We start from the raw sequence: 24626 nt of genomic DNA on the forward strand, positions 1-24626 counted from the left end.
AAAGGTGCTACAAGCAGTAGCCCCAAGTTCGGTCAGCGAACTCTTCCGATTCCCGACTAGGAATCCCGTTTTCACTGGCCGCCAGCAAAACTCCTAACGGCGCAACAATTTTTATCCCGAGATCGAGACTCACTTACCGATTTACTGCTATAGTGCAAGAGCAAGAACACCAGCAGTACGTTATTGCACTACTCGGAAAGAGAATAATGCATTTTTGATCGCGCTCCGTTACTACTATGCAACCATTATGTAGACATTGTGCAGGTGTGCAAACAGAGTCAGCAAAGCAAACGTTGGAAAGAGAATAGCAGTAATATAATGATTATCTATTATTGTCTAAATGTTATTTGTTTAGTTTATTAAGTTTCTATTTTTATTCCCGGTAATCCTTAATATTATATCGTAAAGTAGGTTCAGCATCAAGTATTATTTTATCATCGAAAAATTTCTCGCGCTATACACGTTCCGCATCGTGGATTTTCCTTCAAATCGCAATTAGTTAATTACACGGAAGAAACGACTATCCGCATTAAAAGACCTAGCGTGCAACACAAGCAGCTACAGCAACTACGAGGTCTTTAACTTGTTCTCGATCTAAAGAATTTTACACGTGCAGAACAGACGAGTCGTTTTATCAATTATGCTCCAAATAAGTCGTGGAGTATAAAATTTGAAAATTTTAATTGCCATGAAACTCGATACTTCAAGTGTATGTAGTAGACAGAAATGTATGGCATATTCAATGCGCGAGGCAACTATTGATTATATTTTCTATGAACAATGCATACTTATACACGAAACATGATATTTTGACGTTTCTACCGACAGTTTAATTATAATCACGAAAAAGTTACAAATATTATACCTATCACCATGAAACGCGGTCTGCTAAAATCCTACTTGGATACAAATAGTATCAAAAGTTTATCGAAAGACTTTATCTCTGCGAAAAATCGTAGACCTAGTAGAATCGAGGAGAGAATCCGCCTACGAAGACTCCGTGCTAATCCACATCTCATAGTTGAATCCCCAGAGCAGATTACCGAGGCGTCCGAAAATATCACCGCAGAATCAAGAGTTATCAAAAATTCCTGTGATTCATCGAGCCCAAGAACCGAGTCTTGTACAACCTCCACAACCTCTTGCAGCTCGAGCTCAAACGAAAATATGCCAAAAATTCGGGGAAGTAAGCAGCGAGTAGATCTTTTGGAACTTGGAGCGTCGAGTCGGACGCCTTTAGTTAATATAAGGCTGAAAAAGAGTAGAGGAAAATCTAAAAATCCCGGATTAGAAAGAAAATTATTATTATTTCATCAGGGAAAATTAAAGGCGAAGACAAGACCGAGGAGCGCTCCTTGCACGCCACTTTTTCAGTTAAAATACTCGAAACAAAATTGGAGATGTGATAATTTCGTTGATTGTAAAACTGTGGAAAAGGATTGTATCGATCAACCAAAAGTGCTAGATGATGATACCGTTGATTGCAAACCCGTTGGGAACCCTGCATTAATTGCAGTAATGACTGAAAGCCTAGATAAAATGCGGGCGGAGTTAAATGCGAACAAAAATTCATGTGCCGTCGATGAGGAGATCGACGGCAATTCCGTCAGCCGGAAGTCAAGCATTCTAAACGCGAATTCTGCACGAAATAATCTACCCAACTCCGTGGCTGATTCCGAAGGGGTTTTATCAGAGAAACAAGAATCACAATCTTGTTTGGAAATCCCAGGAATTAATTCGGAGAATCGGAATAGCGAAATTGAGCATGAGATTCATTCAGACTCAAATAATTACGGTTGCACGGTAATTGAGGAATCCACGGTAACGTCGCAATCGCATTATAATAATTGCAATTGCACCGTTTCGAATCCAGCTTCGGGACCCGGTAGTTCCTGTACTAACGATAATCTGCAATCCCCTAAGAAATCGCCGGGAAATAAATACCATAATAACCGGTGGGAAAATAGCTCAGAAAAACGACCAAGTTCAAAACCCTGCGGTGCTCAGGATACGCTGCATTTCAAGGATGATCGCGGCGCGGATGTCTCTGTCCATAAAGCCGTAGCTTGTACCTATAAAAGTAAAGACTGCCAATTTCACCGCAGTCACAACTATTGCATGAGAAGAAATTTCAATCATCAGGCTATAGTAAATGAAAATCCAAAATCTTGGGATAAATCGGAGAAAGATTTTTGCGCTTGCAGTGTGAGAGCTGGAGATAAATCGAGAAGTTACAGCCTAACTACTGATTCGATCTCTGAGTCCTGCGGAACTCATTGCGTCCGTAATTATCAGTTGAAAATTCCACAGCAACAGTGTGCTAATAATAACTTAGCCGTGAGCAAGCAAAAATCTGTAAAGTTGCCTAATTCCGGCATGACGAGATCGTGCGATTGTCACGCCAAAAAGAGATCCTGTCGCAAAATTTGTGGATCACAAAGGTCCAAGTCCAGCCCAAGAAGAGTAACGTTTAGATTACCATCTCTCATTCCGGAAGAAGGGATAATCCAAAACTTCAAAGAGGATGATAAAGAGACTAATTTTGGATGGATTTGCAATCGCAAATTTTCGAACATCGAACCGAATCGAAAATCCCAAAACACTGAGCCCCAAGACGAGAACAATGAATTTGAAAAAAATCACGAGGAAATTTTCGCGTCATGCTGCAATTCCAGTCATGCCCACTGCCGGAGCTGTTGCATGGGTCATCAGCAGCGAAGATCGAGGAGTCCAAAAGTCCATTTTTGCGAAGAGCTTTTGAATAAGCAGCGAGAAATTGTCGGTGATCTTTGCGAGAGCGGTGCGGGCCATCGAGAGATAGAGAGCAAAAACAAATTATTAGTTGAGGGAGCTCAACCTGTCAAGAATTCGGACTCGAAAACATCGATTGGATCGGAAAAAGACGCTTGGGCGGAAGATAACGAGAATATTTTAGATAATTTTGAGAACGTCTCATTTCCGAAAGAGACGAGACAGGCTATGAACGTTCTTTTGCAATCCCGAGAAACTCGATTGGCGAATCCATCGCATAGATCAAATTCGGGTAAACATAATGTTTATTCAGAGAAAAATTGTCGTATGAAATTTAATGGTAATTTTTAATTAATTCATGCAGGTAAACAGCGATGGCAACGAAATCCAGAAATCAAAGTCTTGAATAAACCAGATTTAGGAATCTTTGACTCTGAGGGACAGAAAGCTATGGTAAATATGCAAAATATTCGATAATTAATTGGCCTCATTCAAAATCAGGTTTACTACACGGTACATTAAACCACATTCGATTATTCATTGAAAGGAATTTTTCAACGGTTTTTGGAACATACACATTTTCTCAGTATTTTAACATCACCGACTGACGTAAATTAATGCAATTTTTTACATTATCTTCAATTTTTTTAAAGCAGCCAGAAAAAATCATGCTGCAGCGGTGATTAGTCGATTTTATGATCTAGGCGATCTCAACGATATCATAAATTAATCTTAATAATAACTTTTAATATAAAATCTCAATCGCAACCGTACGCACTACAGCTAGTAGAAATAATCCGTGCTAATGATCAATTATAAATCACACGGTCCGTGTAACGCATAAAATCTGTAGTTATGTACATCTATACATAGTATATTACATAGATATATTAAATAATAATAATAACAATAGTAACAACAACAGAAAAAATATTCGCGATGATTCTGTACAACGCCTATTATCCGACTGTCACACCAATTATAAATTAGATTTTATAATGAAATCACTTGATGCACGCTCGTTATCGTTATATGCCATATTCCGATTACATTTTACATTTCACGGTGTACAGATTTAACGATATTTAGCCAATGCAAGATAATACCTACCAATTAGAACTATTATCTTGCAAATTTTCAAGTAATTAAGTACACTCTCTAATTGTAAGAATGATATTAAACTTTTCGAATAGCACGTGGCAACATACGCCCAGGCCCTGGCGGTCTTCCAGAGAAAAAGCGATCCCTTGGCTGATGGTAGTAGCTTCCAAAAGAAACGAAACATCGTTCGGAATGAAAGTGCAGGGGGTAACTAAAAACATATGCATATATATCTCATTGATATCAAACCCTCATTCTTTATTAATCAAATATGTACACACTCGGAGGAAAATATTATTACAACTATTATACACCTATCCTATCAAACAGTGAAGGATTCAACGTTCTTGCTGGTTAGGGGTTTGATAACTGACCTGAAAATTTACAGACCATGATTATTCGCTCTGAGGCTAGCCGGTATAAATGCCAATTAGATACGGCTGGCGAGACTGTTCAGCAGCGTTTGTTAAGGTATAATACTACATTAAACTAATTTGCGGCTACGCCGTTAATTATTTAATTGACGCTGATGACACGCGCGCATTCAAATCTTGTTGAAGAATCTTACTTTTTCCACCCTGCAACGAACAACCCTTATCTGTATTTGAACTGTATTTGAATTTCAAACGATTCTATTCTGGTTTTTCCCAACCCGAATGAGCAGATGAAAAAAAATTGATGGAAGAACTTACTCAGATCGATTGATGAACATTTTATTACATTGCGATTATCAAAATTTGGATTTTGAAATTCGATACGAACATATTACGGAAATTTTAACTATACCTATATTGATATCGAAGAAGTTTTTAACATAGTTACCGGGTTCGAGACTCGCTCTGATTGGCCAGGAATTAACGCGCAAAGGATGACGGGAATTTTACTGCCATCCTTCTTCCGCGACCCTGAAGCTGGAGCTTCAGTCGCGAGTTGAGCGTCGCGTAGTGAGGTCATATTGTGTCGGTTCGTTTTCAACATTGCCAAGGTATTGTTTATCCTCATCGAACAACTAAAAAACCAATTTATTTCAATCCTTCCGTGGGACAGCGCTGTGATTTTTCTATCGTAAAGGGTGAGTAAAAAACCAAATATTCTCAAGTACAAATATCTGTTTCCTATATCGATTTCGATCTGCTTTCGAAAAATCACTCGACGTTCGTGTGTCGTCTATAACAAAACAACGAGTATGTAATCTCGTCGATTTGTGTTGGACTTGTAATTGATTGCTTCTTGATATCTATCATCTTTAATTCAATGATACTTGCAAAAAGAATAGTTGTTGAATCGCCATTTATAAGCCGGCCGGTCGGCGGGACGTTGACTTCTCGAGTACCTATATAGCGCTCGGAAAGTTCACAATTATCGAAATCGTGTTTGCATGACAGAATCACTAATAACGCTAACAACAAAGTTTGAAGGGAACGGAGTTGGCCTCGTCACAGAGCGAGTGAAATACAATTTCTATTCATCTCCGTTTCTCTCTTTCCTAGCTATAACCATTTATTTGTCACCGCACAGGACTTCGATTTTTGACTATTGTTTTAACAATCGGCGCTAAGAATTGCCGACAAAATGGTGAACAACGAGAATCACGATTACCACAGTATATCATCATCTTGCATCGTTTTGCTCCAAGTTCTCTCAATTTATTGTCAGTACGAAGCGCAGTACTGAGAATAAAATAAAAGCACAGAGCTCGCGGAATGAAAGAGATATGCGTATCAGATGAGGCGTGAATTATTCTTGATCTTGCAGTGCCGCTTTTAATATATCATAACAATAAAGTCACATCCTGCAACGCCGGAGTGTATTATAAATAAAATATCGCGAAAACGAAAGAGAAAAATTAAAAATGAAAAAAATGAATACGAGATAAAGAAACCCATGTATACATAAACAGGCGGAAAAAAGCATATGCTGCCGGCACACGCGGGCATCTTCCTTTTCTCTTTTTTTTTTACTCCCTAATTCTCCCCCACTTTTTTCCCAAGGACCCACCACCCTGGGGATTTATTTAAATTCCGCCCAGGAATGGGCGACACTCATAGTTATATCGGGAATATACGATAATATTACGAGCAAAACTACCTTTTTTTCAGAATAAAATGGAAGCAGGGTGTAAAAACTATGTTGCAGGGTGGAAGGTTTTCCTTTTTATCCAGAAGTGCGGGTGGCGTGCGGTACGTTTTGGTTTATGGCGGAATATGGGGAGGAATATGTATAAGCAGTTTCGTAGTGGTAGAGGGTTTCCTATGGGACATGCCATGGGGTGAGTCACTCTCCCTATACATGTCCTATAGGTGTCCCTATTTATTCCCTCCCGTTTTTAGTCCCGTTCGTCCGACGGTGTAGCTGCTGCTGCTGCTGCTGCTGCTGCTGCTGTCGCTACTGCTGCTTTTCTTTCTCTCTCCAGCACTGAACCTTCTCTGAACCCAGAGACGGGTGGGGCAACCGAAACCCCTTAACGACGCGCACATGCCGAGGGCGAAGAACATTTCCAACACCCTCGTTATTTTATATTTCGGTATTTTCGGTAAATTTGCACAAAATATTGGGTCAACCTGAATCTCTTAGTTTTAAAATGAATGAGGATCAACTCCTTAGCGACAACGCAGGAGAAAATTTCTCCAATCCCGCAGGACCATTCGAGCATCGAGAATCCAAGTTTTAAAACATGGAGAACTTTTATCAAAAATATTTCGTTGCTTGAGCGTTCCAATTTAGGACGTTGCACGATTTTTCAATAATAAATTCCTGAAAAGAACATCTGTCGAGGAGATTTAGAGATACGAGTGCGATTAGTTTTCTACCAATCTGTCATGGGTATTTTTTAGCGGTTTTTTTCTGATATTTTTTTTTTTTTTTCTTTGAACAGGAAAAATGTTGGCATTAAAAATCGCTTACGCTAATTGTTACTTACCATACAACGATCGTGCGCTGTGATATACGCTGCAATCTTATCGCAAATACAATATAATGTAGGATTTTTTACAACAAAGGCGTGATTAATATTTTTATTTTGGGATTTGATTTTCGATTTTTTTTTTCTTTTGCTTCTAATCGTACAACGAAGAGCAGGAAAGTAAATACAACAGCAGAGAAACCACTTGATTATCCTTCTGCGATAGAGATTAGTGATTACGAAGCTCACTTATGACACTCAGCTTTTCTACTCTTGAAGACTGACGGCTCTCAACTCTCATTCATCCGTATCGAATTTATTTTTCATCGAGCTTCATAAGCTTCTGCTGATGATGGCAATTGACTTGAACTCTCCTCTTCACGATATTAATCGACCTGATGTATATACGTATACCATATTATATCCACTTCTCTTCGAGTCGCTTTCGCTCTCATTTCGTTAATTATATCGTAGGGGAAAAGATCTCAATATACAATTTTAAACCTTGTATGGTTATTAATATCAACGGATCTGCCGTGTCCCATGAGTTTTAATTTTTATACAGGTTATCCCATTTGAAACAGTAGGGTCAAATATCTGAAAAAAATTAGCATCTTCTCTATTCTGTGTTGAAAAATAAGCCAGTTTTACTTTAGGACATTTTTTACTTTTCATCTTTGAACAGGCCCAAGACGTCATTGCGGAAAAATCAAAAATTAAAACAAATTATATACTACCATGAATTTTTAAACATTGAAATGGTGTTCGAGCACTGTTTGCAGTGTTTTTTAAACATTACTAATCGTTTGAGAACCACCGGCAATAGAGTTGCCCGATGTACTGCACCGCAGGGAGGTAGCTCGGTTGGATTTCGTGCATCATGTAGTCCTGAAAAGGGCCGATTTCATGTGAATTCCTGAGAATGAGTCAAGTCCACCTCTCGATTGAGGCGTGCGTTTCAATTCTTAATTGTTTCGCGAACATTGACGCATCGCCGCTCTTTACTCATGTTTTTAACAAAGATTAGGAAAAGTCGATGAAAAATGAGAGGATTCTACTCGAAAACGAAAGTTGGGCCTAGCCAAGCTGAGCAGTGGCCCTGGACCCAAAAACTGATACTCCCATTTGTTGGCCACCTTCGTAACTAATGACTTGTGTCCGAAAAAATTTTCAATTTGATGTTTATATTTTGAGACCCCGTATATTTATAATATGAAATTAATATAGCCGCGACGGAAACTGAAGAGTCGCGTAGTAACCCTTCTTGAATTTCTGTTCACAGATAACCAAGTAGTGTTCACTTAAAAATTTATACTTATACCGACCACACCGTATACCAGTACGACGTTCAAGTTTCAGTTCTCACGCAAAAAACCGGAGGGAATATAACGAACAAAGCCTCGAGAAACGGACGCGACGATCTTCTGTTGCTGATGAAACAGCTCGCTCGACTTCCGCCCAACTTTTGGCAACGACAATTATAATCGCGTATACACATTCGCGTATAAGTACAGGGAGAGAGAGAGAGAGAGGAAAAGATGAATGAACGCGAGGTGATACTACAGCGAAAGAAAGAACCGAGAAATAAGGAACAAAAAACACAAGTAAAATAAAAGATTGCCCCTCTGAATTAACCTTGACCTTGACTCGGAGCTTAGACCTCTCCTAGAGTCGTCGTCGTTCCTGCAGCTTTATATATGTATATACATACGATATATATATATATATATATATACTTACGTTGAAAGCTTCGTACATTGCAGGCTAAAACTGTGCAGGTTCCGTTCTATCTATAGGATAACGCTAGTGTGCAGAGAAGTATGGACTCAGAACACGAAGTAGAAAATGTCTACGTATAATGTTCATACATGCGTGGTAACAACGCTTTTGAAAGCCTTAAAGGTTTTACTATATTTAGATCGAACTAGCGCGAGTTAACTTTTCTATATATGGACTACCGAATGACTACACTCAGCAGACTGTAGGTATTGTATAGTGTAGATATAAGCGTATAATACGTGAATATGGGCATGCATTGACATTTGGAGAATTCTTGCATCCACGCGACGAGTAAAGTTCCACGATTTTTACAGAGAAAAATTTGACCAATCGAAAGTTTTTCAAACTGTATCAGTAGAAAAGCTCTCTATATTACAGGGTTTAAATTTGTACGGTAAAATTTTTAAATCACCTTTCTTATTTCTTATGTTTTATTCTCATATAGGAATATACCGATCTCACAATCATTCGAGGATATACCTATGTGAACTTGAACCTTGCAACGAATTACCCAATCATTTTATATAATGTAACGTGTAAAATTAATCAATTTATATAATATACTCTGTGTAAAACGCATGATGATGGGTACGTACGTCGGTTTCCTGTATTCCATACAACTGGAATGGAGAAACTATCAGTAGCGAACTAACGAACAATTCGAGCATGTTGTAGAGTTCGCGAGTCCGTGAAATACTGAGATTGCAAACTACGTGTATATATATATATGTATATATATACCAAGATAGTACATACATATATTTATATACATACATAGGTATATATTATATGTCAGTGCATATAGAGCTGTGTACTGTATATTTATACTGTCGGCTCAACCACATTGTGGTTCTTTTCACTTCGCTAAACAGCCTTCCTGTGCACTTATTTTATACCTCTACAGCCTACAGCAACTCTCGACAGAAGGATTATCAAGTCAAACGCGTACAGAACATGCATCTTTTTATAGTTTGATATCAAACTTCTTATCCGATCGTTATCCTCCGGGCGAAGAGAATGAATGAAAAACAAGTTCGATGCATCGTATATCGTGGATTTTTGAATTTTTTTACCTCTGTTGAATTGAATTAAACGGCAGCTGTACAGGAAAAGTGTGTTGTACGTCCATAAGCGTTTATGCTACATATACCTTCCTACCTATCGCTCTTCTCGCAAGCTTCTTCTGTTCTTCGCGAGTACGCAGAGATCAATACCACCGTTGAGTCGAGTCGAGTCTCTGCGCGGATTCTGCTCCTATCTCTCCCTTTTCGGACTGAAACCCGCCCTCATACCGCTAATATTCCGCCACGTTTTACCTCTGATGTGTACCTATACAGTATACATCTATTTTATACTTTTTAACGCAAGAGCGACGTGCAATCTCCGGTGGGAATGGAATTAGCTAGGAAAAATCAATTCTCGCACGGTTTATATTGTTATATGATCAAAATGAGTTATTCTTCGCCTCGCATCGTGTGGCGATATATTGATGAATGATCAATCATCAGATGTAGAATAATCTGAGTTTACAAGCCTGTAATACTTTTTTTACAGGGAGGAAAATTTTGATTAATGTATGGACGTATATATTTTGTACCGTACAGTGAAATATTATACATATATATATTTTTCGCTCGCTGATTCATGCAAGCCAGGAAATTTTCGGGGGTCCCGCCCTCCCGGCCGACAATCCCGGCCTTGCCCTTGAAATCAATAACCCGGGAAACAGACCGAACGAACCCTCTCATCGTTCAACACCCATTCATTCGTTGCGATTGCAGGGTTGCTGTACGATCCAAATTTTCTTTTCCGTCGATGAATTTTATGCAAATTTCCTTGTAGCCGCGAATTAAGGTCAAGATATTTACAGTACGAGACACATTTACAGTGCAATTTTGACGACCGATGAATTATTCCGTTCTTAATTTTTTTATTTCATCTTTTTACTGGAATATCTTATTAATGTCTTTCAGAAATCCACTCGGAATATACAGGAGCCGACGAATTAACGTTACAAAAGTTGGTGAAACGAGGTGAAGATCAAAAGCGAAGACGGAATCGTTACCAGAGTTGCTTCGATTTTATACGTAACCTGGACCAAGATTTCGAGAGCGGTACATCGAACTGCCCAGGACAAAACACAGAATTTAAAATGCAGACGAATGGTGGTTCGGAAAATGGGAGCTCCGAAAACGGAGTCGATCGCACCGGTTGGACGGTCCGTAATTTCTTATCACCCATACATACTATTTCGTATTCTAAACTTTGAGATCCACATATTTCCCCGAATTTTGTTTTTCCGATTGGTTTTTCGTTTTTAAATTAAATTTTTGGTCGAAATTGTACGTGCAGGTGGGCTTGATAAATGGTCGTTTCAAGTACCTGACAGCGGAGACCTTCGGTTTTAAGATAAACGCGAACGGAGCAAGTCTAAAGAAGAAGCAACTGTGGACCCTGGAGGGCAGTGAGCACCAGGTATTTCTGCGTTCGCATCTAGACCGTTACTTGGCCGTTGATCAGTTTGGCAACGTCACCTGCGAAGCCGAGGACACTGCCGATCCTGGATGCGCATTTCAGATCCAGGTCGCAGCTGACGGTACGTCGTTGTCTCCTTTCGTTATTACTGTAGATATACGTACACCAATATAACCACCATTTACCAAGGTTATATATATACCGAGAAACGTGAGATAATACTAAAATAGGAAAGATAAATAAATGCTACCGACAAGTATACGCATTGTGAAGGTGATTCATCACGGACCGGATAGCTCATCTAACAACTTTAAACGCCGCTCCAGATGATCGATGCAGTTGATTTTTTTGAGTCACGAGCAATTAAGCCTCGCTCGCGCTGAACGAGGTTTCGATATTATGCTTTCATTCGGTTTTCATGATATAGAAAATATACCGTTTTAGTGAGGTATATACTTTACAGATATTGTTATAATTATTACGTGAATGAAACTTTATTAAATCTCACGATGGAACTCGTATGCATATACATAATCGGCAACATATTCCATCGATCCGTTAGTGTGGCCTGATCCTGATGTGCACATTGATTGGCAACCGTCTTGTGATCTAATTTTTTTTTCTCTTTTGTCTCATCATTTCAGGAAACGGTAGGTGGGCTCTGAAGAATATTCAGAGAGGCTACTTCCTGGGATCAAGTCAAGACGAGCTGAAATGCACCGCTAAGGTTCCCGGTGATGCTGAATATTGGCTTGTACACCTGGCTGCGAGACCCCAGGTAAAAATCCATCCGTCGATAGTAACTAGCGTTTTTAGGTTTCAACGTGTAAAATCGCTCGGACGAATCGGCCGCTGATATTACAGCTCGATAAATGCGATAACCAATATTATGAACAAATTATACCTCGAGTATAAAGTAAATAATTATCAAAACGTTTCACATGTGCGTACGTACCTGCCAGATTTGAGTGAAATTTTCCGAAAATAGATCTTCGAGACGATCAAACCGTCTTAATTACATATCCAAACCAGTTAAAAACTTCATATTTATCCATTATAAACGTAGAAATTATAGGTTTCTCACACTGTCAACTATTCATGCGTAATTACGATGAAGACCCTGGAAAATTGTTGAAGCCTAAAATTTTTACCGTTTTAATACCCGCGCACCGCGCACGCTATGACGAAATTGAATATAATTGAAAATCAAAGATTCAAACACGCAAAATTCTACGCTCCAATGAATGAGTCTTCCTATTTTTCTGGAAGATTATATACTCGCGTAATAATAGAGAGAAAAAAAAAAAAAGTCAACAAATCTTGGTGTGCCGCAGGTGAATTTGAGATCCGCGGGTCGCAAGCGATTCGCTCATTTGAGCGCGGCTCAGGATGAGATTCACGTAGACGCCCCTGTTCCATGGGGCGAGGACACTTTATTCACCCTTGAATTCCGCCCCGCTGCAATGCCCGACGCTGTTGACGGGAATTCCGACAGCAGACGAGAGGTACGAAGTGAAGCAGGTATCGGGGGACACTACGCCCTTCACACTTGTAACAACAAGTACTTGGCTCGTGATGGAAAACTACTCGATTCTTGCACTCGCGATTGTCTTTACGCCGCAGAATTTCACGCTGGAATGCTCGCTCTCAGGTATACCTTATCACGAGAATGAAAAAAATATGTGTAATATGTGTACGGTATAGACATTTGTTATCATCGTCATGCCTCCAATCGATTGATTCAATTTTGTAGAGATGTAAGCGGTGCGTATTTGGCACCCATTGGCAGCAAGGCTGTTCTGAAATCAAGATCCAACACCGTAACTCGTGATGAGTTATTCTCTCTCGAGGATTCACTTCCTCAGGCTTCCTTCGTGGCGGCTCTGAATCAGCGATACGTTTCCGTGAAGCAGGGTAAGTTATTTTATTTCTAATTGGACGAAAACAAAAAATCTATTTTCAATGAAACATATGCTTGCAAGTGTTGATGATGTAATCCCTCTTTGCTCTATGATTATTCATGCTTATAGGGCTTATTTTCTCGCGTATTATCGCGCGGAGGTCAAAAATTAAGTAAATCGGTTGGAATTTTAGTTCGGATATTATTTCCTGCTTATCTTTTATAGTGTATATATGTATACGTACATACATTCATGTATAACTATGCACTTCTATATATACATATAGTTCAAAGTCTGTAGTAGCACCCTACAAAGAACAGACAGAACTGTCTCCGCCCCTTCGTTCGTCCGGTATACTTTAAACGCTTTAGACTTCAGTACAGAGTGCAGACAGATTCTTTAGGCCTTGGTTTATTGTGAACACATCTACATATAATAGATAGGTATTCATGCCGAACACAGATTCTTCCTTCCTAAATATGTGGAGAACATCCGCATCACGTTTCTATTATCGAAACGCATTCCTAGATATGCGGCCGCTCGCAGATTTTTTATGCTTTTTCTTTCTACTTTTCTTTTTGTTTTTTGTTATTTTTATATTTCGATGTCTCGTCTTCTTCGCAGAGACTGCATAAATCAGAAAACTAGTTTAGAAAGACGTAAATCTGTAAACCGACCGAAACGTCGATATCTTATATTCCAGTAGATCAATTAAGAAAATTATTTAACGATCACAATAATTTTCGGGCAGCCTTTACGAGTCTCATATTTTCTACGATATCTATTTCTTTCACTTTTATAACTGCAAATCATCTACGTTAATCTATTGTAGATAGGTTATAATTTCGTGTGCGTAATATATCTTCGTGGTTATACATAATTTCTAAACTTGAGACCCGACTGCTTTATACGCGCATTCATTTATATCTTATAATACACCTCGAGGCGCGTAGTCAGACCGGAAGTGGATGCATGAAAAATTCATGACTTCGTGTTCATCCCACGTTCGGTACGCCTTAAGGATACTAATTAATCGGAGGATTCAGCTCTTTTTAGGTGTAGGTATATAATAGCGAATGAGAATTGATGGAACAAGGGAAAGCTTCGATATATAATTCATATATCTATCCTTTGGTACCTATAGTGTAACGATAAAGTAAGTCTATCGATCGAAGAGCGTCTGAGAACGATTTTGAATAATCGAGTGCGGTTTGAAATGGAGAGAAATTTAATATCGTTCTTCAGAAACAAGCAGCGAGAAATCCTTATAGTACACGGATTATACCGATATTTCATTGATCGATTTTCAGGAAAGAGTAACGAACTGTAAATATCAGATACGCAGACTTCTTTACGTCAACGTGTAAGATTCTCCGATACTGACTAAAAGGCATGATAAAAATATTATTGATCAATCCCCATTTTTTCTATAGATCTCGGACAGAGTCATTTATTTGCTAACCGTAAATGATGATCGACGATGTGTTTCTTTTAAAAATTGATTTTTTGCGTGCATAATGGATTGTTATAAATCATAGATTATGACTGAGTTGGTTTTTGTTGATTTATATCGACTGCCTGTATTTCATATTATGAAAAACTGTTTTCTTGGACTAGCCTCATAATTTTGACATATGTACGATATGTATACAGTACTTGATCAACGGTTCGTCTTTATGACAACTACAAAAGAGCCTTTACCTCGTTATAATCCGCAGCAGCTGACTGACTTTCAGATTTCCTATGGTTATAAAGTACCTTCATACATCCTGTAACCCCGATCTCGCAGTTCTTCATTCTTAAAAGCCCCGTTATCGATCCGTTAGATTTAGAGTGCGAAACGAACTCAACTATATTGTATAGCGCTTCACCGTATCATGAGGACGATTTTAATCCATTCCGTTTTATTGCTGGTGATGCAGCTTAGGTGTTACTTATATAGACTTGACTTTGTACCGTAACTATAGAATTATATACTTTTTAATCTTTTAATTTATTATTATTAGTGTTACTTGATGACATAGCGATTTATTTACGTAACTGGACTCGGTGGAACGGAACAGGTAAAAGGTATACGAAAGAAACAAGAAAGAGAAAAAAGTGAGGATTGCATCTTCTTCTCTCCGGACTCCGTCTTCGGAGTAAAATTAATTCAGATTTTGAAGTTTCTCGTATTAATGAAGTAGTCAAACATAATCATCGAATCACAATTTGCTCATGAATACATAAATATATAAATGCTTATGTATATTTATGATTAATTTTCTTTGACGGATGATAATCACTCCATGGGGGGTTATTATAATGTTATACAGCCGCTGCGCTAATTACTCAGAATTAAGGGTAATTATAATGATCTATACACTCGGCGGATTAACATAAGCCGCTTATTTAAAATCGTACGTCTTTTAGGAAAATTTTTCCATTTTTGCTCGCTCGACGAATCAGATAAGTCTTCGTAACCAGTCAGTAGATAATTTTGATTTTATCCTCTTTGCACCTCATCTATTTGTTCAGACGATGTGTACACAGATCACAAATGTTAATAATTCAAAGCATTCGGCCTCTCATTGCTGCTTTTCTTACTTGAAAAGATCATCGTTTTTAGATTTGTAGACTTCGAAGCAATATTTTTCATTAATATTATTAGTATTATTGTTTTTTTTTTATTACGATTTTTATTCAACTTAAACCAATGCAGCTCGTATTTGTCTTACTCAAAAGGTGTCGGATTCTCGTCTCGGTACGTAATTTGTTTTGAGCTAGATTCTGCAACGCTGAAAAGTAAGTATGATCGTTAGGTGTTTCTTGTTACTCCGGGGGGCCTTGTGGCTCTGAAAAGACTTCAGACTTGCCCATGAGAGCGTTAGGTGCATTGGAGGCTTGAATTTCACGTCAGGCAATGCTCGGCTTGAGTTGAAACCGGTTGAAATGTATGTTGGGTCGGGTCCCGAGCTCTCGGTTATTTTACTCGCTTTCGGTTTTTATATTTCTTTCTTTTTTTCTCTCGTTATTGTCATTTTCATCACATATGCACACACACGTTAGATGGCATGTTCTTTAAAGGTCCCTCAGAAAACAGAAAAATATTCATCTATTTATTTAGTTGTTTCATTACAAAAAAAAAATTTTCTCCATCACACGGTGATGCGCGTGTCAAACTTCGATAAACGGTTTGTCCAAAAAATTATACATCTTGTCAATTTGAATATTTATTTTGTATAGTATCGCCAGAAGATAATGCTCCGCTTGCTCGGAAGCTTAATCGTACCACATCCGTTTCCGGGGAAGTGTTGGAATTTTTTTTTCTGATATCATAATAGTTCACAGCTTACGTCTCTAATTAGATCCTAAAATCGTTCTTTCTTATCGAATAATCTCATCGCTACATCATCCCCGTAAGAAAAGAATGAATAAAAGAACAAATCGCCAAGTCCAATGTCGAGACACGAGTTGACTGACCTACGGGACTTTTCGATCCTCTGTGACGCTCTTTCTTTTCTTCTCTTTTCTCTCTTTCTAACTGCATTTTATTCTACAGAAGTAACGTGTGTCCACAATATTTAGGTGTTTACACAGATATATATACCTACAAACATATGTGTGATATTTCACTGTTGGTAGACCGAACATAAAAGAGACTCAAAGTTCTCCGCATACTCTTTTCTCGGTACTCTGGCCATACGGGGTCATTGCCAAGGCTGAGTACTATTAATACTTACATGTATGCGTTGGGGATTCTTTCTCTTATACTTATACTAGTATACATACTGGGGTGGGTTGAAAAAACATTTTTTTTTTTCATTTTCTTAGCATGGGGGCAGAATTTGTACCTTATAAAAAAAGAAAATTTTTCAAATGTGGAAAAAATTTTTTACTTGATATTTTGAGGTAGCCCACTCGTTTTTTGAATAAATAATTAATCAAGTGGGGTACTTCCAGCAATAATATTTTTTCCACCTGATGATTACTCGATCGATTGCATGAGTAGATGATGCTGGCTTTCAGATTTGGATTCCTGAGCTGATTATATGTGAGATTACTCTTGAAAAACGAAAAAAAAATTCGATTTTTCAGCAAAAAAAAAATCATTTTTTTAATTGGGTTTAATATGCTTTTCTTACGTATTTTGATCTCAGGAATCCGAATCTGAAAGAAAAAGTGATCTATCTCTAACATTGACCGAGTTATCGCCAATTTTCAGCTTTTTGGGGTCAAAAATAAAAAATTGATTTTTTAGTCTATCTTGATGTAATTTGAGCTCAGGAATTCGAATCCGAAAGAAAAATCGATCTATCTACAAAAATGACCGAGTTATCCCCATTTTTAGGCATTTTTTGGTACAAATTTGAGGATATCTCGAAGGGAAAAAATCGTAGCTCAATTTGGACAACGGATTCGTGTTCCTGAGGTCAAAATACATAAGAAAAGTGCCATACGATCGATTTTAAAAAATAAAAATTTTTGGCCAAAATTTGGAAAAATCGTAAGGGGTACCCCTTGGAAAAATCTCAAATTTTGGCCAAAAATTTTTATTTTTTAAAATCGATCGTATGGCACTTTTCTTATGTATTTTGACCTCAGGAACACGAATCCGTTGTCCAAATTGAGCTACGATTTTTTCCCTCCGAGATATCCTCGAATTTATGCCAAAAATCGCGATAATTCGGCGATAAAGCAGTCATTTTTGCAGATAGATCAATTTTTCTTTCGGATTCGAATTCCTGAGCTCAAATTACATTAAGATAGACTAAATAATCAATTTTTTATTTTTGACCCCAAAAAGCTGAAAATTGGCGATAACTTGGTCAATTTTAGAGATAGATCAATTTTTCTTTCAGATTCGGATTCCTGAGATCAAAATACGTAAAAAAAAGCATATTTAACCCAATTCAAAAAATGATTGATTTTTTGCTCAAAAATCGAATTTTTTTTTGATTTTTCAAGAGTTATCTCACATATAATCAGCTGAGGAATCCAAATCTGAAAGGCAGAATCATCTACTCATGGAATCGATCAAGTAATGATTAGGTGGAAAAAATTTTTTACTTGATATTTTGAGGTAGCCCACTCATTTTTTGAATAAATAATTAATCAAGTGGGGTACTTCCAGCAATCAAATTTTTTTTTGGTCAAAAATCATAGGAAACATTCAAAAATTGTCGATTGTGATTGTTTTTTACTCATTCACTATTTAAAAAATTTTCCCTATTATTTTGGCATATAAATATCCCAAAAACATAGATTATAAGCCGGAATGTTTATGTCAAATTTCTCTATTATCAATATTTTATTATCCATACTTGAAACTGACCAAGCAATAGGAATTCGAAATATTCCATATTATACACGCAGCAATTAATTTGAAAGCATGAGCTTCAAGTCGAGCTCCAAGTGTTAAATAATCCTATTCATTAATTATATATCAAATTCAGTCAAAAATAATCACGTTCCGCACATCAATTTAATAATCATGCCTATGAACGAATATTGTCTTTTTTATGTTTCAGGAGTTGACGTTACGGCAAATCAGGATGAAATATCGGGCCACGAAACGTTCCAATTAGAATTCGACAGGGCAACGAAAAGATGGTATCTTCGAACGATGCAAGATCGTTATTGGACCTTGGAAGCCGGAGGAGGTATTCAAGCATCGGATCACAAGCGATCGTCGAACGCTCTTTTCGATCTTGTCTGGCAGCCGGCTGACGGAACTGTCGCTCTTCGGGCAAACAACGGGAAATTTTTAGCAACCAAAAGGTCTGGACATCTTTACGCTAATGCGGATGCAGCTGGAGACTCGGAAGCCAGCAAATTTCACTTCTACCTCATGAACAGACCAGTTTTAGTACTCAGGTGTGAACAGGGCTTCGTTGGTCTTAAGAGTAACGCAAGTCCTAAACTTGAATGCAATAAAGCATCGTACGAAACTATTCGCGTTGAAAGATGCGATCGCGGTATCGTCCGATTCAAAGGTTGGTTCATTAATTTTCCTCATTTATGAATTCGTTCAATTTCAGTGGTTCTGCAGTGACCGTAACTTATTGCTTCGTCATTTCTTCAGGTCAGAACGGTAAATATTGGCACGCGGACAGTGAGGGTGTAACATCCGACGCAGATGTTCCAGCAGATGGTTTTTATCTCGAATTACGAGAACCTTCACGTATTTGCATTAAATCAACCGATGGCAGATACCTTTCAGCTGGTAAGAACGGAGTGTTCCGTCTTGGGGATACGGATTACGAGTCAGCGACAAAATGGGAATTCTAAACAACAAAAAAGAAAAAGGAGAAAAAGACGATGAAGAAGAAGCATAACGCAATCAGCATTTGGGTGCACGATCTGCGCCCCAATTCCCGCTACGCAACTCTAAACGTTTATCGCGCAAGTTTACTACTTAAGATAGAAAGGTAAAAACAAAAAATAACAATTAAAAAGAAATAATAATAATAATAAAAAACATGTATACATGTGACAACGACATATGGAAGAATAATATTGCCCTCATCTTTTATATACGCACAGACTAGCGGGGTAATAAGACTTTTTTATATTCACTACGTAAAATACACACTTGCGTGTCATCATTGGTAATATATAACATACAATAGATACATGCGGTGACTACGATTGGCCAATCTCCTTTGATGTATTAATCAAGTCTATTGAATCTGGTACGTAGCGATTCATTCATTATGAGATCAAGGAGATCGATCATGACCGTACACGGGTGTATAATAACTAAATATTTGTAATGCTTGGTGAAATTGAACATATACATATACATAAAGGCCTGGTTTTTGTAATTGCTTCACAATCAGCAGTAGCAGCAGCAGCAGCAGCAAATATATAATTATATGCATATGGACGTACATTTTATAAGTATAATATATATATATCATGCAGATCAATGCACCGCGTGTTCCTCTCTAATAATAGCTGCAATCTCCGAATACGTATATTATTTATATTATTATGTAGTATGTGATTATTGCAGTCCGCGACCGATAAAACCAAGAATAGGGAGAGAAATAGAGAGATGAACAAAAAACCATACTTACAAAAACAGCACCAACACAATTTTTTATACTTTTCTACGCGCCCTTATCGCGATCGTATATGTATGAACATACATACCTATGTATATTGAAATAAAATTATGTATATCTATGCATATTCGGTACAGTTGTCAAAATAGATTAAGAATTTGACAATATACATGGAAGTACATTACATACCTATTAAAAAAGGAAGGCAAAACCAACCAAAAAAAAAATAGGAAATACATTTTGAGATTTGATAAAATTTATATTAAAAAAAAAAAAAAAAAAAAAAAAAAAAAAAATAGGAAAAGAAAACTTTTTATAAATCCTTGGGAAAGCACAAGAATATTTTTTTATATTATTTATGAAAAAGAGAGTGATTTGATTACTATTATTTTTATTATTATTATCACTATACATAATATCATCCTTAATTTGTATACTATACAAAACTTATCATTAATACGATTATAATTTAACTTCTAAGGCTGAAAATCTACTCGATCGCTATACTTCACTATAAATGCATGGGTTGGTATTTCATGCGAGAACCTTCTTTTGTGTAAATACATAATCCGGGTACATGTTCATTTTCAATATACATGTACTTAATTGTCAACCTCCATAGTTATTGCGTGAAAACTATTATTATTAATATTATTATTACATATATATATATATATTCGTATGAAAAATTACGTTTCGTATTATTACCTCCGTATATTACGTAGGTGTATATTAGCATATTGGAATTTTATTTTTATTGATTATTATCATCATAATTATGATTAAGATTATCAAAAATACCAGTTATGGGATTAAATATTATACTGCGACATGGTACCTTTTTTTTCACTAAGTAATCTATACCCAAGCTGTGCACACGACACAATTTACAAGCGACAACCAATATAATATACTTACCCTGTGGTATTATAAATATTCCATGATTGGCAAAAACTACCGAGCAACATAATAAAGGATGAAAATGATAAGTAAAACAATTTACTATTTAGCAATTCAGTCACTCAACAGTATTTCGTTTTTTCTTTTTATTTTATGGCAGACGATTGTAAGAAATGTTTAAAAAATTGACCCTTCAAATTGCTTTAACCATAGATATACTTTAACCAAAATTTTACATGTCCCTTGCTAGACCAAGACTAGATGTTGCAAAAAATCAAAATTTGAAGCTATAACTCAACAGTATCCTTTATTATATCTGCAGCAGCCTCATATTAGGTAAATTACAATCAAGTTACAATATGCAATTGGGTCCGGGAAAAATTATTTGCATCATATATTTCTTACGATCACTGTTCGGTAAAAGTAACTTTACTGAAATACGTCGGTATTTTGAAATATTTTTCTGATTGACGAAGTGATATCGTATGATTTTAAGCATACTGTAATCGCAGCCTCCTTCTTTCAGCTCTTGAAGCCAGTGCCTCGTACGCATTTGCAAACATTATTCGTAGCACAGGATAGAAGAGCGGGAGAAGAGTGAGCTCTCCGACTCTGACTTCCATGTTGTCAAAAGCAATTCCAACGGTGTTAGCTACTTGATCGTCAATACGTGGTATCTTGGCGTAACGTTGACTGAAGTGAGTTAGCATAAGAAACTTTGCCTTCATCTGTTTACCAACGTCAATTGCTTGCGAGGTGGTAGAATGCATCTTTATTCTTGCTTCAGATTCCAGTTCATCTTCCATTGTTGCCTCGTGGATCAATACATCACTATTGAAACCCAATTTAATTAAATTTGCAGAGGGCATTGTGTCACCGCTGAAAATAATTGAAGTCACATCAGTTAAATTCTGAATACTTTGAAATATATTTATATCACAGCATTAATCTACCTGTAAGTCAGTTTGAATCCATTATCCAGCGTAATGGCAATACCGAAAGAATTTGGAACGTGCTTGACAGGCATTGTGCTTACTTCTGTAGTTCCTAACGCTGCATATAATGTACGCTGGTAGTGTTTCTCCAACCTATGGTCATTGTAGGTCAATAGATCATTCGGTATCAGCTTAAATTTATCTAATATCCTTTCGAATCGATTGTGGTAGAAGCTTAGCCAAGAAGAAATTTGTCTGGGTGCCAGTACAAATACTGGGTCGTTTGTCACCCACGCTCTAGCCTTCAGCAGTCCTATCAAACCCATGTGGTGATCAGCATGTAGGTGGGAAACATAGATCGCCTGTAAGGTAAAGAGATCTGTAAGATTCACAGCGAGAAACCAGTGCTCTTTGATAAATAATATCATACTTTAATGGTGGCCAGAACTTTATGTGCTTCTTCTTTCTTGTAAAATCTCATTATCTGAGTCAAAGTTCCTTCTCCACAATCTAAGACTATGCTGGTAGTCTCATTGATTCTATAAATGATCCCGCTGGTGTTTCTATTTTTATTGGGTGCGCAGGAACCTGTCCCGAGAAATATCAGTTTTGGATATTCCTGAATATCTCCCAATTCCTTTGTCTTTGCATTTATATCAGTCTGAAGTTGAGCCAGAGCATCGAGGAATGGATCCTCTGCCATTGCCTCGTCCATATATTCTTTCGGTAACAATTTTAGCTCTGAGTTTGTGTCGAAACCATTCCTAGGGCGTAGATGAACCTTCTGCATGGTCTTTGCAAAGAACAATCTGCTTATCATTTGGGATTTGGCACTTTCTGAAGATTCCTATAAAAGAATTATTAAACGAGTCCCGATAGTACTTGGTCAAATATGTTAGGTTTAACAGAAGTTCTTACAGATCGACTTGTTTTTTCCATCAACTTCTCAACTAAATCATCCTCTTTTCCTTCTATATTTTCATGACCCTGATTCTGCTCCTCTTTGCAGATTCCTTGTTCATTAAGTAACGGAAATATTTTGGGATGTAGTAAGTGAAGCTTATACTGCATTCTATGGACAGACTCGCTTCCAAGACACTGGTTATCCTCATTTATTACCAAATGCATTGTACTTAGCCCAAACTTATTCATCCAATCCCTGTACCTAGAATCGGCCATAACTTCTGGAGGACTAAAGTGAACAACAAGATATGCTAAATTTTCATCAATGGTCTTTGCGGAGAGCTGGTACTTTTCAAACGCAGTGCTCTTTAATAATGAATCCAAGTAATCTAACGTCGGGCACTCTAGAACTGGAAATAAAATAAAAATTTAAAATGTATATCATAATCAATATTATTTTACTCTTGAATTCTAATTACCAATGAAAACTACCCCAGGATCGTCTGGGAGGCAGACGTCAGCACTTCGTACAATTTCACCGTTAGGTAAAGTAATATCTCTTCCATCTTTGAGTTGACCAAAAGCAGGACCTGGAGTGACACCACGTGCAATACATTTTTCCAAGCACAAGCTACCAGGCCGGGGTTTAAGTTGACAAATGTAAGCCATGCAATCGGAGATTCTTTTCATGGGATAATGTGAAACTGTCATTTTTTGTTTTTTTGCATTTGGATTGGCAGGCAAAAATCTTTTTCCATTAGGATTGATCTCATGAGCATAGTAGTCAGTTTCATCATCAGTAACATTGATACTGTTATCCGAATCAGATTCTTCTTTGTCTGAATTTTGACTAATAAGTTTAACATGTCGAACGCTCATGACGTCATCCTCATATATCGGATCATTGCTGCTATCGAACATTGAAACTTGTAGGCTTCTTAATACTACAAATCTTGCAGTAGCATTAAAGATTTCCTCAGTTCCCTCAGGGCCATGTAGTTTAAAATGAGGCACACCAACATCCTGCACAGACAGTGCCATGCCTGGCAAACCACCCAAGTTTTCCCAAGTAGGCCGTGTTATAAAAATATGCTCCAGTTTAGCCAGTTTACATTTGTGCTCTAGAGCAAGTCGCTGCGTGCCCTCACTGCAGTTGAATAAATACCTTGTCTGGTCTGTGAATAGGTATAGGGCTCTTGGGGTTCCTTGACTTCCGGAACCTAATACCTATTCCATAAGGGTGATGGAAAAAAATCTTGAATAATTTTCCTTGTCTAATGATGAAATCACAAGTACTGGTCACAACCATACCTGTAGGTTTAAGATGCCTGGTAAATATTTCCTACCCTTCTCCTTGATCTTCGAGCGCTGCTCTCGCATTTTGTCAAGATAAATCTTTTCTTTTGGCATATTTTGATCGATGCTGTACCCCTTGGATCCAAATGCTTTGGCACTACTGTGTCTTACTTTGCATTTGAACAGGTTCAATATCAAACATTTACAATTAATGGTCGTCATTTATAATTTGCCTGGCATCCAATTGGCCATTTATCTTCGTTACAAATGATAAATTAGAAACAGCGGATGACTGTTGCAACAATCAGAAAAATTGTTATTCGTAGCAAACTGACCAAATAAAAGGCAAAGCTTGTGCCATCAATATAGAATTCCTAGAACAGAAAAAAAAACTATAGTCGTTGAATTAATTCGATGTGTCTCGACTATTATAATATCCTACAAACCGGATGAAAATTGGTCAAGTATGTTCTATAAAAAGTGCATCTTCGCATCATCCACGTGAAAAAATAGGGTACCTCGGACCAGACCCTACTGGACCCCGTCTTCTAACCCAAGCACCATCACGTGGATCTGAAGGAGTTTTTTGGTAAATTTTGACGCTTTCTGTTGGTAACTTTGAAAATACTTGGAA

At 37.4% G+C, this 24626-nt stretch overlaps 3 protein-coding genes and 1 long non-coding RNA gene across 4 annotated transcripts; 2 read left to right on the forward strand and 2 right to left on the reverse strand.

Moving 5' to 3' along the window:
• Positions 1-58: 58 nt before the first annotated feature.
• Positions 59-4093, forward strand: LOC125500285. The gene is made up of 3 exons (XM_048652612.1): positions 59-3043; positions 3116-3204; positions 3945-4093. Exons 1-3 carry the CDS (start codon positions 874-876, stop codon positions 4065-4067), a joined length of 2382 nt encoding a protein of 793 aa, XP_048508569.1. The 5' UTR covers positions 59-873; the 3' UTR covers positions 4068-4093.
• A 680-nt stretch (positions 4094-4773) lies between these two features.
• On the forward strand, positions 4774-20252 carry LOC105692265 (protein singed). The gene is made up of 8 exons (XM_012411344.3): positions 4774-4924; positions 10507-10751; positions 10886-11129; positions 11653-11786; positions 12343-12659; positions 12762-12922; positions 18420-18884; positions 18974-20252. The coding sequence occupies exons 2-8, from the start codon at positions 10686-10688 to the stop codon at positions 19177-19179; spliced, it is 1593 nt and encodes a 530-aa protein (XP_012266767.1). The 5' UTR covers positions 4774-4924; positions 10507-10685; the 3' UTR covers positions 19180-20252.
• LOC125500307 lies at positions 11484-12335 on the reverse strand. Its single transcript, XR_007277626.1, has 2 exons — positions 11964-12335; positions 11484-11860 (listed from the first exon to the last, which is right to left on the reverse strand). It is a non-coding gene; the product is annotated as an uncharacterized LOC125500307 (long non-coding RNA).
• Positions 20209-24586, reverse strand: LOC105692255 (ribonuclease Z, mitochondrial). The gene is made up of 7 exons (XM_012411331.3): positions 24439-24586; positions 24008-24366; positions 23176-23923; positions 22712-23106; positions 22224-22640; positions 21812-22155; positions 20209-21737 (listed from the first exon to the last, which is right to left on the reverse strand). The coding sequence occupies exons 2-7, from the start codon at positions 24212-24214 to the stop codon at positions 21350-21352; spliced, it is 2499 nt and encodes an 832-aa protein (XP_012266754.2). The 5' UTR covers positions 24215-24366; positions 24439-24586; the 3' UTR covers positions 20209-21349.
• Between the last annotated feature and the right edge of the window lie 40 nt (positions 24587-24626).

The sequence above is a fragment of the Athalia rosae genome, chromosome 1, assembly GCF_917208135.1.
Source record: "Athalia rosae chromosome 1, iyAthRosa1.1, whole genome shotgun sequence".
Classification (NCBI taxonomy): Eukaryota; Metazoa; Arthropoda; class Insecta; order Hymenoptera; family Athaliidae; genus Athalia; species Athalia rosae.

Excerpts from the sequence above, each read along its gene's own strand:
- LOC125500285 (XM_048652612.1), top strand. The coding sequence starts at position 874 with ATGAAACGCGGTCTGCTAAAATCCTACTTGGATACAAATAGTATCAAA. Across the intron at positions 3,044-3,115 it reads ATCGCATAGATCAAATTCGG|GTAAACAGCGATGGCAACGA; the intron begins GTAAACATAATG and ends TAATTCATGCAG. Across the intron at positions 3,205-3,944 it reads CTGAGGGACAGAAAGCTATG|CACGTGGCAACATACGCCCA; the intron begins GTAAATATGCAA and ends CTTTTCGAATAG.
- LOC105692265 (XM_012411344.3), top strand. The coding sequence starts at position 10,686 with ATGCAGACGAATGGTGGTTCGGAAAATGGGAGCTCCGAAAACGGAGTC. Across the intron at positions 11,130-11,652 it reads GATCCAGGTCGCAGCTGACG|GAAACGGTAGGTGGGCTCTG; the intron begins GTACGTCGTTGT and ends TCATCATTTCAG. Across the intron at positions 11,787-12,342 it reads ACCTGGCTGCGAGACCCCAG|GTGAATTTGAGATCCGCGGG; the intron begins GTAAAAATCCAT and ends GGTGTGCCGCAG.
- LOC105692255 (XM_012411331.3), bottom strand. The coding sequence starts at position 24,214 with ATGACGACCATTAATTGTAAATGTTTGATATTGAACCTGTTCAAATGC. Across the intron at positions 22,641-22,711 it reads TGGAAAAAACAAGTCGATCT|GAATCTTCAGAAAGTGCCAA; the intron begins GTAAGAACTTCT and ends ATTCTTTTATAG. Across the intron at positions 21,738-21,811 it reads GGATTCAAACTGACTTACAG|CGGTGACACAATGCCCTCTG; the intron begins GTAGATTAATGC and ends AATTATTTTCAG.